This window comes from Etheostoma cragini, chromosome 20 (genome assembly GCF_013103735.1).
Source record: "Etheostoma cragini isolate CJK2018 chromosome 20, CSU_Ecrag_1.0, whole genome shotgun sequence".
NCBI classification, from domain to species: Eukaryota; Metazoa; Chordata; class Actinopteri; order Perciformes; family Percidae; genus Etheostoma; species Etheostoma cragini.
Window position 1 is genome coordinate 1,872,474 of NC_048426.1, and position 13,704 is coordinate 1,886,177.

Below are 13,704 nucleotides of genomic sequence, written 5' to 3' on the forward strand. Positions count from 1 at the left end.
GGGGAAAGGGAGGGCAGTAGAAGAAATAGTGGCAGGTAGAGCGATGGGGTGGGAGGAGGAGGTGGTCTGGGGAGGGACGCAGCTGTTTGGGGCTCCTGGCTTTGGTCGGTGCGATGGAAGCGCCTCAGTCGTGCTTCAGGTGGTCCTTGATGTCCTCCTCGTCCGTGTACTCCGACGGCTCGTCGCCGGGCTTCAGCAACCTTCCCACGTAGTCATATTTTTCTGGAAAAGAATCGATGAAAAGAATCTCGCGTTAAAAAACTGGGCTGGACATCCGTCACAGCCCTCCTCCATGGCCGAGCCTACCAACAACAGACACTAAATGCAGTTCACGGGCTTAGAGGGTTGAGCGACAGGTGGATTTCAGACATGGCTGCTTGTGTGCCTAGTGGGAAAAAAAAAAAGCGATGATTGACGAATGCCCTACATTTTGACCCGACAGCAGGGACAACTCTGGACTGTGGTCAACAGCATGCTGGGAGTACTTTACTGACTTCTCCTTACATGATTTAATCAGACGCCGTTTGCGGCCGCCAACTTCCAAAGCTGCGTGTCAGATTGAGAGACATGGCGTTCGATTGGTCGTGGCGGTTTTCTAGGGGGTGGCACGGAGAGTGTGTGCATTGCGTGGTCCGTCGCGTAGCCCAATAAGTCCTTTATCCAACCGTGTGAACGTGTCCCAGCTCAGGATAGGAAACAAGCTAACAATGTAAAGACCAACAAGCCACTGACACACATGTTCAAATCTGATTCATTCATAAATTATTATTTGTTGGCGTTAAATCCTCCAGATGGCTTCATGTTATACCAACATTTGCAGCATCCTGAGCCCCTTTTGGTTACTATTTCAATTGAGATTTTGTAATATTTCAATCTTCGCGTGCTAAAAAGGCACATAGGTCCCTGTAGATGGCAGTACACATTCTTCTTGTTTTTGGAAATTTTTTCAAAGCTTGTTGAAATCATCAATGTCTTCCCTCCGGCTGTGCCAACATCTCACAGTATGTGCATGATTACATGATAGAACTAGTTTTAAATACTGTATCCTATATTGTTGATTATTAAACTATATCAAGTCGATTTCTGGAGTGTTAAAGATTGTCGCAACTGTTTTTCCTGGGTTAAAACTTGAGCTGTTCTTTTTCGACATTTGTCACTTTTCCCAGCCTTTATCGTTTTCCGCAGCGTTTCTGAAGCTTTTTCCCGAAATTCTGGAGACCTTTTTCAACATTTAAATACTATAACATTTAACAAAACACCCAAATTCAAGGAAAGTAGAGAAGTGAGCCTTTACTTTACTTGTGAAGAGCGTTGTAGTGAACCATCCACACTATTTTTGACAATTTGGTTGAAAGAAAACCCAGATGTGTGATATAGAAACTTGTTGAAAATGGGTCAAATTAGTCCCGAGGACAACAGGAGGGTTAGGAAAAGTTTTGACTATAATAACCTAAATCTGTGTTACATTTCCAGTTACAGAGTAACCTGCGGATGTGATTTACCAACAAAGTATTTGAGCCCATTGTTTCCTTCCAGTTCCAGTGCTTCCTGTTTCTCAGCAGCTGTGCTGGCAGGGGATATTTTAACTTGAGGTTTATTACATGTTTGTCTCGCGTTCACTCCCGAGGTTTGGTTTAACGGCACGTTTCAGAAGTAACCCGTTTTTTGGGAGCTGAAACAGTCATTTCATCAATTGGTTGATCGACAGAACTATTTGGATTGTGGATGGATTTCTTGAGCAAAACAAATGCAGAAGATTCACTGGTTTCAGGTTTTTAAAGGTTAATATTTTCTGGCTTTCTTATTCTTATATATGTTTGTAAACTGTTAGGGATGCCACTAACTGTTTTATTTAATTATCTTTTCATCCGATAATTCTCTCCACAATTAATCCATACACGGTTGGATCTAATAAATGTCAGGTAAATGAAGAAAAAACATCTAGGGCTGCAACTGACAATTATTTTCATAATCGTTATTTTCTTGGTGACATCAACAGATGACTGGTTTTGTCTGAGCAACAGCCCAAAATTCAAAATATTTGCAGTTGATATTGATATGAAACACCGCTGCTGAGAATGGACAGGCAGTGGTGCTTATTAAAAAATGACATATAATAGAATAATGGTCTAATAGTTTCAGCTCGGCCCGCATTGTCAAGAACTTTATAAATCCTGAATTTCCTGAGCTTTTTAACAAAACGTGTTAAGAAGTTGGTCATTGCAGGAGTCCGCGTGTTTATATTTTGTCGTTAATCTCCTAACGTCCCCCTATCATCGGGTTTGAGCAGACCATTTCCTGGTAGTGGTCTCTAGTTATTTTGCTCCCAAATTGTGTCCTCATCTTGGCTCTACCTGTTGCATTTAGGATTTTTCTGTTAAAAATGTGCATATAACAATCAATCAATCAATCAATCAATCTGCATTGTGGTATAAAACATTGCTTTCGAGCACTGAGCTTTTTCATAGTTCTTCTTATTGGACGCACAGTGACTCTGCAACCTTGCGGTCTTTTTTCTTCCCTAAGCGGAGGCGGATTTATTTCTAAATATAAACTGAAGGACGGTCGGTGTGAATCGGTTCAACAGCCTCATTACAAACGGGTGTACTGGCTAGCAGCTTTCCATGGTCCCGATTTGACGACATCCAGTAAATCATGCTCTTCAAACTGTAATACAACGTGTTAAAGCATCGGATGCTGTTGCAGGAAAACAAAGACAAACTTGTGTTTTGGATCCTCAGCTGTGGCTGCCTCTGTGAAATCGGAGCCAGATCAATATCGGTGGAGCATTTCTCTCTGGCGGGGTCATCAGGAAACAAGCCTACCCATAAACTGCATCTCCCACTCCCTGACGCTCTCCATCTGCACAGCGTTGAGGTCGGACAGGTCGTCGTACTCGTCCCGCAGGGCGTCCTTCTCCAGGCAGAAGGTGGCCAGGCCTCTCGACCCGTCCCGGCCGGCGAAAATGCCGTAAGGACCGTCTGAGGAAAGAAAAGACGACGTCACGCTGAGTCGGGATGCACAAGAGATCACGCATTAGGGCTGCAACCAATCAATAGGAAGAAAATATGCCATAGAGGTGGAAGAGCACCATAACGATAATACCTGCAACCAGGGTTCGATATTTTCACAATGTACCAGCCACATGCTGGCAAAATATGCAAGTGGCTGGTAGGTTTGTTTCTCTCACTAGCCAAAAAAAAAGGCAATCTATAAATTAATCTATAAATAAACATATATTAAAGTGTACTCTGTTCTGCGTCTTTCGGTATTCTGCTTAAAGACAACAACTTGCTTGTTGCATTTAAAACAAACAAAAGGAAATCCTTCCCAACTTCCTTTCATGGAACAAATTAAAGATTGAATTGAATATATAAAAGGCGCTACTAAAAATGAATAACAGTTACATTTTAACATTCATTTTCCTATTGATACCAACACAAAAATAGTATTAGAGTGTACTCAGTTCTGCTGCTTTCAGCAGTCTAAAATACAACAAATTAAATCATTTCCACCATTATTTTTAATCAACAAACTTTTTTTATATATATAAAAGGCAGCACTAAAAAAGATAACGAGTTACATTTTAAAGTGCAGTTTTTTCATTCAACTAACACAAGAATCTTTGAGCGTCTTTCGCAATATTCCGCAAGCTTATATAGATATGTCATGCCGCCCCTGTCAGGCATCCTCCACTCCCACAGGTCAGCAGTGTGACACTCACTCCTGTTCCTCCAAGCTGGCTGGTGATTTCCCAGGATGAACCGGTCCGTTTTTCTGCCCCGTTTGCTCCGGCGGTCTCTGCTTTTAACCCTGGTGTTGAGTTGTGGGCCGAATGGGAGACAGCACAAGGGTTAAAGCTTTGACGCCGTCTCAAACTGGGTCACGGAGAACAGCCGTGGTAGGAACCGTACAAAAACAAGTTCTTCCTTGGCGTAGCGTCAGACCTCCCTTATGCGACTGCTGCTTCACATTAAAAGCCTCCAGGACTGCCAATAAGTTCAGCATAATGTTGTTATTAGAGCTGTAAGATGTATTAAGATGTTGTTGTGATGCGAAATGTGATATGATGGCAAGCATTAGAGTTCAAATACAGCGGCAACTATTAGTCCATTAATCTAATAATCAATAGTCTGAAAATTAAACCATTGGTTTTTTGGCTCCAGCCACTCATATGTAATGATTGGCTGTTAGAAGTCAAAATGCTTTAAGGCCTTTTTAAGACCATTATGGATAAAATGTAAGACCTAAAGCTGAAACATGAGTTACATGTTGGTTACATTTGTAGTCCCAATACAGACAATTCTATTTAGACTAGCTACAGAACAAACTACAACACCACAGAATTAAAAAAAAAACATTCTAAAAGTGCTGTTGAAGTGCATTTCAATGAGCATTAGACATAGAAAAATTACGGTTTTTACCTATTTATTTATTTAAAACCTGGAACTTTTTTTTTTTTACTTATAACAATACAAATTTAAGATTTTCTAAGTTCTAATATTTTAACTTTTAAAGACCCCACGGAAACCCCATTTTCAGTCCAGTAAAACATAATAAATCATGTGATAGGAATAACAATAACTATCCAGTGTGCAGACACTAGTTGTCATATATGAGAGTAAACTGTCTTTGAACGGAGGGGCAAATATAATAAGTACTTTGAATACATGATAACTTCTGCAGGCCAAGTATTTTTCACTATTTTCTGACAAAGCGACTAATCTCTTAACCAAGGAAACAACTGGCAGATGATAAACACAGAAGTTAGTTGCACTTAAATAACATTTCTGAAATGTTCCTTTTCCAGTTGAGTAAACCAATAACAAGTAATGCTTCTACTTGCCTAACTAATGAAAGCCCCATTACTACTGATTGTTTTGGGATACATCCCAAACCATACTGAATCTGATATGGATATATAACAATAGGGCTGGGCGGTATGGAGACAATCCAATATCACAATATTTTTGACCAATTAGCTTTATATCGATACAGTAACAAAAAGAAATTACAACATTACGGCACAAATCTTTTTATTTTCCAGCTGCTACTACGTGAGCCCCATCTCTGTGTAACGGAGAGTTTTTGATCTGCGTGTCTCTACAACATGTAACCTTAAACAGCCAATCACAGACATTATCAGAGCTTGGTAGAAGCCTTTTGCGTGCTGATTGGCTCACTGACACGCATATATATATATATATATATATATATATATATATATAATAATAATAATTTGTTTCATTGTCACAAGAGAACAGAGGAACATCAAAATATATTAAAGTTCTCATAAATAAAATGTGTAAAACTACAAACTTAAGATAGGAAACTTGAAGTCCTTTTAAGATATATCTTCATGTCTATAGTTTAATGAAAACATAGGTGCATGTATTTATGAGTTGTTCAGAGGTCCTCCGCACATTATTTTGGACCATAATTATCATCATATCTGTTTGTAAAACGTTGGAAAAGCTAGAGCAGATGATAAAATAAAAAAACGGTCAAAATAGCTTAAAGACAAAACCATTTTGTATGAATGTATTTCTACAGACGTGTCTGTGCGTTTGTCTTTGGTTCTGTCCAATAATGCTCAGTTCTATGTTGTAGTCCAGTCGTGTAACAACATTTCCTATGCATATACAATATCAGTGCTGTATTAGAACAGGATGTCACGAAGGATGCTGCGTTGAAAGGATGCATGTTGTACTCAAAACTTTCCAGTAACCTGACTGATATGTGTGATATCTCTTCCAAAAGGCACTTGTAATGTTCAACTTGTAGAAAACATTTCCTAAACAACGCCTCGAGCCTTCGCTGACGCTGTCTCTGCGTTTAAAATATTCCGTCATCCTCCAGAAGAACATCATCTGACCAGCATGTGAAAACTCTGCAGGCCCTCAGGTTTTCTTCCTTTCATTGTGCAACAGAAGAAAAACACAACTCCAAATTGGCAACAGTGAGACAGAGACGCCTTATCACCACAGAGATTAGATATGCTCCAACCTTCCATAACTACAAGAACAAGCATTTTACAGATTAAAGTGCCAGCCTGAGTAACCCTACAGTATTATACTGACATTCTGAAGAATGGGATTTATTTTATGTCTCACGACAAAGAAGAGATGGAAGATTTGTGTCTGAATTATAATAAAAAACGCAGTATGTCAGCTGGATTCTCCTCCAACCAGTAGTGAAGGGGTGCCACTGGCTATTATTTTACTTTTTGATTCATATTTGGGTGTATAAGCTATAAAAAATAATGAGAAATGCACAGGTCTGCGTATCTTGTCTGAGCCCCAAAACCTAAAAGCCTTCGGTATTCAACAACAGGATCACTTTCACATTTAGAAACTGGACCAAACTTTCACTTTCCAGACCCTGAACCAAGACAATGTTTGATATTATGTAATCACAACTGACTTTAATGGACCACCAAACCAAAGTATCAAGTAACTGTCAACTGACATGTAGCTCGATCAACTAGCTGTCCCAGCATGATGTGCCAGGGAGATATATATATTAAATACATATACATATATATATATATATATATATATATATATATATATATATATATGACACTTTTTAACTTAGTTACAATGGGGCAGCACAGATGGAAACTTTTCAAATATCCATCCTAATATCAAATAAGATTTTAGAACTGACTAAATGTAGAGCGCTATGGGATCTGCGTTTAGCTTTTTTAAATTCTCAAACTTTTCAGTGTGTTATTAGTACTTTACTTAGGGTTAGGCAATAATTGTGATACAAGACTAGATATTGTCTTAGATTTTGGATATATAGCAATTTTGTAATATGGTAAGTGTTGTCTTTTCGTGGTTTTAAAGACTGCATGACAGTAAAGTGATGTCACTGTCTGAACTTCCCAGACTGCCCCAGCTGTTCTGTTATTTACCTTTACTCACCAAGTCATTAAATCATTTCTGGAGAATATTTATCAAAAATCTCACTGTGTAAATAACATTTTCTTAAAGCACAGACACAATATCAACATTGCGTAGGTATTTGGTCGATAATATAGAGATATTTGATTTTCTCTATATCAACCAGGCCCACTTTTACTTATGTAAAGCATTTAAAACTTCTACTGCCACTGGCCCCAACCGGCCCTCGTAGTAAAAAATAAATTAAAAAAAGACACTTGCCAACAGGCTAAACACCAATACCAACTAGACAACGCATGATGTGGCTCAGTCAACTAAACTCCAGGATGCGTCTACTGTAAAACTGTGGGTCATAATTTGGTGAGCTGGATAGATTTAGGCCTACATGTCTCGGTTGTTGGTGGCGTGGCGTGGCAGGCTCAACACATGAGACTGCTGGGAATGCTGTCTGAATAATTATAGTTTATGAAAGAGTAGATGGCTGAGTTAGCCAGGGCAGAGAACAAGCTGAGTAGCACGTTAGTTTGCTTTGCACAAATACTGTGTGTATGCATGCATATATATATATATAATATTATACCACTGGAAAGCTTGTTTAGTTCCCTTTCAAATGGCACCCCATTTGTTAGGAATGTGCATTTGTAGGATGAGCAGCAGCGCAGAGTATGTGGGTTGCACCCATGAAAAATTTGCCAAATCTTCTCTGCCAATGCCAAACAGCTAATTCTGCCAACGACTTTTTTGGTGTTCGCTGGACTGGATGATAGAAGTTTGAAGAAACAAGACATATTGGCAATTTAACAATGTATTCACGTGTGGAAGAACCATACACAACCACAACAGCCTGGCACCTCCTCCTCATGCTGGTCCCCAGCCTGGTCACACACACACACACACACACTGCTGTGGGATGCTATACCATTCTTCAACCACCATTTGTAGCAAGTCAGCCAACGTGGTTGTGTTGGTCACTCTGGCACGCCCAAGTTGCCAATCAGGCATTTGATTGGCAACACTTGGGGGCACCAGAAGCTCAAAATAAGCTGTTTTTTTTTTTATATGACATGGCTGAGAAGATTTGGCATTATTTTCATGGGCGCACCCCACGTACTCGGCTTTGATGCTCGTGCCACAAGTGCATGTTCCTTACAAATGGGGCACCATATGAAAGGGAACTAACCAACGGCTTTCCAACGGTGTGACATGTGTATAAAATGAGACTTGCGGTGACTGAAGCATGTTTTGTGAAAGTAAAGAAATTGAATATTTGCACTACGGTACACATTTGTTCACAAACGTCTTCCCTTAGCTGCTAATTATTTTCACTTTGCACAGCAGGAGTCAGTGTCCCCACAAAACACGTATTTTCTTCAAAAACTAGCCTCTACATTAGTAGATATTTCCTTAATTAATATTCGTTAAGGTTCAAACATTGGTGCAAAGTTCTTAATATTCGTGCATGATTAGCTATACGAGTGTAAACAAGCAGCGGCTCCAGACCAGACACCCAGACAGTGTAATGTGTTATCAATGTGCGTGTCAACAAGCTAACAGGCTAGCTAGGTAAAATCTCCAGCCTTTAACTTTAACTAAAAAGTTTAACAGGTTAAGTGTTCACCCATTAAAAGTTTAGAGGTGTTCATGCATCATCACAACAGCCACGAGCCCGAAACAGCCGTGCTAGTTAGCTTACAGGTAGCATCCTATTCAATAACACAGACAAAGCCAAAAGAGCTAACGTTAAGCTAGCTAACCACAGCCGTTTGCGCCCAAATATTTGGGACAACTCACCACGAGCGGGGACGTGTCAGCTAACTCACCCGGTTGTCAACTCGTTATCTACCCATTGCCCTGCTCACCTTTCCCGTAAAACTTTTTGCCGCTGGTCACGTCGAAAACTTTCATGTTAACAGCCATTAGGATGCGGGGGTTCTGGAGTCCGTCGTACTCCCGCAACTGCTCCAGAGAGAAGTCCCGTCTCCTCATCTTGGGAAGCGCCGAGGCCTCGTCGCCCTGGGCCGCGGCGGCGACGAGCCTCCTGCCCCACCGCCGGTACACCACCAAACAGACTGCCACAACCAGAACTAAAATACTGATATTCAGCAACATCGCGCCGAGGCCGAGCCCGTCCGACTCGTCCGCTGCCCCCTGCCCGCCGCTTGTGTCAACTGGTCCGCTCGAACTATCTCCATCGTCCGCCATACTGCACGGTTAGCGCCTACCCGCCCCTGGCCAGATGCTGCGTTCAGGTCCTGTCGGGTTAGCGGAACCACTAGTTGAGCAAGCGGTCTGTGTTGTGACATTGCGTTCTATGGTGCAACGTAAAACTGTCCATCTGCAACTAATGATTACTTTTACTATCGATTATTCAAATAATTTTTTTTTTCTCCCAGATTACTCAAAAAAGAATGTCTGCAAATAGCGAAACATGCCCATAACTAGTAGTATGTATGTGTGTGTGTGTAGTTCATTTTCGTTATTTGATACATTTGAAAACGTGCTATAAGCTTCAGTTTGCCCTTTAATTAAAAGAAAACAAAACCAATCATTAATTAAAATGAATCAAGACAGTATTAGCATACTTTTTGTGTATATGTAGATTAATGAATTTGATCTCAAATAGGCCTTTGATAGAAAAGTGTAATTTTATTGCATCATTTGGCATTTATGTTCCTTGATTTTTATCTCTCAACTTTTAGTGGTTACATTATTGTTTTTAATCCATTTAAAAATCGCAAGGCATGTTTTAAAAACTCGCACTAGTTTGGGGCCACCCAGATTCAAGATGAAAACAAACCACTAAACATTAAAACGAATGTAATTACACAGGAACACTTGACAGTCCCATCCAGAGCCACTTAGAAAGATTGTACGAGCCACACCTGAAGGCAACAACACACGCGCCTACTTGTCTCATCATACATCCATGATCTTAATTTGAGGGGACGGTTGATGGTTTTTGTCACTCTATCGGGACCCGTAGTGTCCCAAACCAAGTGCCAAAAACTTATTAAAATATGCAGACATTTTGACTTCTTTAAATATGTACTGAACTGTTATATAACTTAATATTTCTGTCCTAATGATATAAAACTATGGTCGTATGAGCAGAATAAGGCATTTCTAGGCTAGAATATGCATTTCAGATCCAATAAATGATCCCAAATGTTATATCTTTAGTAGTTTAGGCTTTGTTTCTTAACCTCACACGCCATTTCCCCAGCGTTGCCCTTTTTATTCCATATTTTATCTGAGTGCTATTAGCACACTTTATGTAAACACACTTCCCTCATATCTGTTTACTCTGTTAGAAGTGTTGCACTCAGTGGAAACCTGCTTTCGTTTTTTAGTTTACTGAGATCTGTGTTGTTAGGAACAGAAACCAAACCCGTCTCTGTGGGTCGCCCTCGGCAACATAAGCAGATACCAAGAAGAGAGAGAAATGTGCAGAGAACGCAGGACAGATCACACAAACACAAGTTAATACAATCAACTGTTATTTTATAATTTTTTGCATTTTACAATTCAAGACTGTGGCATTAACATGCATTGCTTCATCCTAAAACACTCCAAACCACACTATCGATAAAACAAATCAATTCTTAAAATCAAAAAGAATAATTGAATAGCAAATGATTTTTTATAGTATTTACATTTTTTTTTTTTTTTTTTTTTTTAATTCAACTCTAACAACCTCTCCGAAGTCCATCGATGAAGTATAGGAAAGTTAATTATTTAAGTGCTTTAGAGCACAAAGCCTCAAACGTAATATGAAGTCAACTTCAAGCTAAAATATACTGTAGTTTTAGGACGCTAGCTCACACCCGAAATTCCAGCAAAAACATTTCTTATTTTATAATATTAAACAGCAAAAGCCATCACAAACTGCGAGGATTACCTAAGACTATTTCATCAAATAAAGTAAAAATAAAACAATAAATTAGACTACCTCTGACTGTAAAACGGAACTTGAAAGTAAAGTGTCCCATGTAAATGTGTCATTATTCCCGCAGGTTTGATTGGAAAAGGAACATGATCCGTTTAGCTGTGATGGTCAAAACATCAGGGAACATCTGTTTATGGGCCTCGGGGGCAGTCCTTCACAAATTTAGGACTGCAGCTGTCAATGTGATTGTCATTGTAAGAAATTAAAAAACCTGCAAGTGGTGTCAGTTTGGAAAACATTTTTTTTTTTTAAACCCCAAAAAAATCAATTGGGAAGACTGAAATTTGGACTACTTTGTCTCCGGTCGCCGTCCCCTGCCTGGTGAATTAGATGAAGGCACACAAGACTAGCTGCTTTATCTCTTGTCTCGGCAGACTAGAATCCCAGTTCAACGGGCTGAGAGCTCCTTATAGGCCGGAGCTCGTTACAGAAGTGTTGAACAGTTTTGGCATCTGAGAGAATAAAAAAAAAAAAAGGCAAAATGCAGGGAATGCATTTTTTTTTGTTTTTTGTAAACGTTGCGAGCCGTCACTGCCTATGCTTGCTTTAAAATGAAATGCACAGATAAAAACAATCAAATTAAGTCAACCACGCTCAGTCTCTCTTCATACCCAAACGGTTTACCGCTGAAAAGAGGCCAACGCGGATCTCAGAGCCGCAGCCGCCGCCTCGCTCTACATCTCTTCTATCCGGACTCGCGCCTACAGGGGCGAGCTTCATTTGTTTGGTGCAGCGCTGTCCTTCTTCCCGGCTCCAGACTCGGGCTTCTTCCCCTGAGCGGTGGCGGGTTTCTGGGCGTTCTCTTTGGGTGCGTTCTGTGCGGCAGCAGCGGCGGAGGCGGATGGCTTGGAGGCCTGCGTGGGCTTTGAGGTAGTGTTGGAAGGATGTCGCCGACGCCTCCCTTCATCCCCCGCCGAGGATGACAGACGTCTCCTCCGGCCTCCCTCCTCTCCCATCGGCGGCTGTGGGCAAAAAGGTCATTACATGGAGACGGACCAATCAGGCAATGTTAAAAAAAAAAAAAAAAAGCCTAGTGATCACGCCACCAACGATTCAAAAAAGAAGGTGCTGTATATGTTTGTACCCATTAACAGAAACACTGGACCAATCAGAGCTTAGTAGAAGAGGGGATCATTCATTTTATTGATACTGATGCCATTTTCCAGACTGCTTAATGATCCAAGACTTCATTGACACCATTATCTCTTCTATCATTTGGTGGAAAGACAACTACTAGTTTTGCTTTTATTGCAAAAACTAGGAGTCTGGGACGTGACTTCTTCTGCCTCCGATTCAGCGGCCCACCGAGCGCTGCTCGCCGTAGCCAGTCCGACTAGGTTTTGAAGGATTAGCGGTGGGGAGGCTAACGTTAGTCTTGATCTACGGTCTTGTGTGCTCGGAAATCATTTTTCAGGTTTGAGCACGTATCTATTTTTAAGACATGACGTTGTCCAATCCACTAGTCTCGACAGCCGTGTCAATAAGCTCGGACCTTATTAATAATCAGGTTTTTAGAAATTAGGAACCGGGTCCTTAATAGAACCGGGCCTTGAGACCCATCCCTAGAGCTTAGGGGGCCGCAATGGTGACGTCAAAAATGATCCGAATATCTTTGAGACATTTGATGTCTTGGTCTTTGATGCCTTTGGGAAACGATGATTGACATGTTTCACCTGTTTCTGACACTTTAAAGACCAAACAACCGATTAATCACCTTTAAAATAATCTTTGGTGTATATCAGTGCCTGTTTTGTTAATCATAAACACAATGTACTGTGATGTTTTTACAGTTCATCTACTGTTACAATGTCAACAATAAATAACCTGCCTGCTATGTTTGTTACAACTCATAAAAAAAGAATCCAGATCTAGCCTGTGTGTACAAATCACAAAATACGGCCCCGCGATCAAATTTAAAACTTTTCAAGATATGTCTTCATTTTCTCCTAAACAGATATTTGTGCCCTGCAACATTCTTATGTGCTTTTATTTCAGCATTTAGCTGAATATTTGGTGTAACATTTAGTTTAGCATTTATTTTTTTGCTCTTTTTATTACTATACTGTACGTACGACTGATTTATCATAAGATAAATGCTGGAATAATGCTACATTTCAGTGGATCTTTCATTTATTTCTCATGACTTTATATTATGGTAATTAATATGGTGGTAGAAGATGCATTACGTAGACGCTGCTATTGAAGTCAGGTATATCACACATTTCAGTTTACAGGAAAGTACTGATATTGGTTATTGGAATCGTTTTTGCATTATTACAACTGGTGTGTTTGACTGTCAACGTCCCATGCTTATTTTTTAAAGATTATTTTTGGGGCATTTTTAGGCCTTTATGAGTATAGGACAGCTTAGACTTAAAAAGAGGGGGAAGGACGTGCAGCAAAGGGCCGCAGGTCGGAGTTGAACCTGCGGCCGCTCTACCGTGCTTATTAAAACACTTATTGCTGCCGGTTTATATCCATATCCTCATTATTGCATAAGAATATAGAGTAGCTGTGGGGGGTCTCATGTTATAATGCTCTATGACTTGTTTTGTCTGTTACACAGTGAATATTGAACTGTAGTTCAACTACTGTAGTTTTAAAAAAAAATCCCAATTACATTCCCCCCTCAAATGGTTCAGCTCTAGTTTTGTCCACACGAGACATGGAGACCCACCACCACCCTGAAGTCCTCCAGGTTCTTGAACTGGGAGAGGTGTTCCTTCAGCTTTGGGTCGATGGGCTGGTTCTTTATCTTAGAGTATTTTAGGAAGGCCCAGAACTTCTCCAGTCCATACAGCTGACCTGGGGGAGGAAACGGCACGACGCAAAACTGGCTTAGTAAAAACA

At 40.3% G+C, this 13,704-nt stretch overlaps 2 protein-coding genes across 11 annotated transcripts in view; both read right to left on the reverse strand.

The window, feature by feature from the left end:
• On the reverse strand, positions 1–9,164 carry pgrmc2 (progesterone receptor membrane component 2). The gene is made up of 3 exons (XM_034859035.1): positions 8,768–9,164; positions 2,826–2,981; positions 1–222 (listed from the first exon to the last, which is right to left on the reverse strand). Exons 1-3 carry the CDS (start codon positions 9,108–9,110, stop codon positions 125–127), a joined length of 597 nt encoding a protein of 198 aa, XP_034714926.1. The 5' UTR covers positions 9,111–9,164; the 3' UTR covers positions 1–124.
• Positions 9,165–10,392: 1,228 nt separating this feature from the next.
• larp1b (La ribonucleoprotein 1B) overlaps positions 10,393–13,704 on the reverse strand; it is a 31,926-nt gene continuing 28,614 nt past the window's right edge. For all 10 annotated transcript variants that reach the window (XM_034858302.1, XM_034858307.1, XM_034858304.1 and 7 more), the window contains 2 exons: positions 13,532–13,659; positions 10,393–11,816 (listed from right to left, as the gene is read on the reverse strand). In XM_034858302.1, the coding sequence (XP_034714193.1) occupies positions 11,571–11,816; positions 13,532–13,659 (374 nt within the window). In that variant the 3' untranslated portion in view covers positions 10,393–11,570. The remainder of the gene's footprint in view (positions 11,817–13,531; positions 13,660–13,704) is intronic.

Coding starts and splice junctions, on each gene's coding strand:
- pgrmc2 (XM_034859035.1), bottom strand. CDS start 9,110: ATGGCGGACGATGGAGATAGTTCGAGCGGACCAGTTGACACAAGCGGC. Junction 2,982..8,767: donor CAAAAAGTTTTACGGGAAAG/GTGAGCAGGGCA, acceptor TTCTTTCCTCAG/ACGGTCCTTACGGCATTTTC. Junction 223..2,825: donor GTGGGAGATGCAGTTTATGG/GTAGGCTTGTTT, acceptor ATTCTTTTCCAG/AAAAATATGACTACGTGGGA.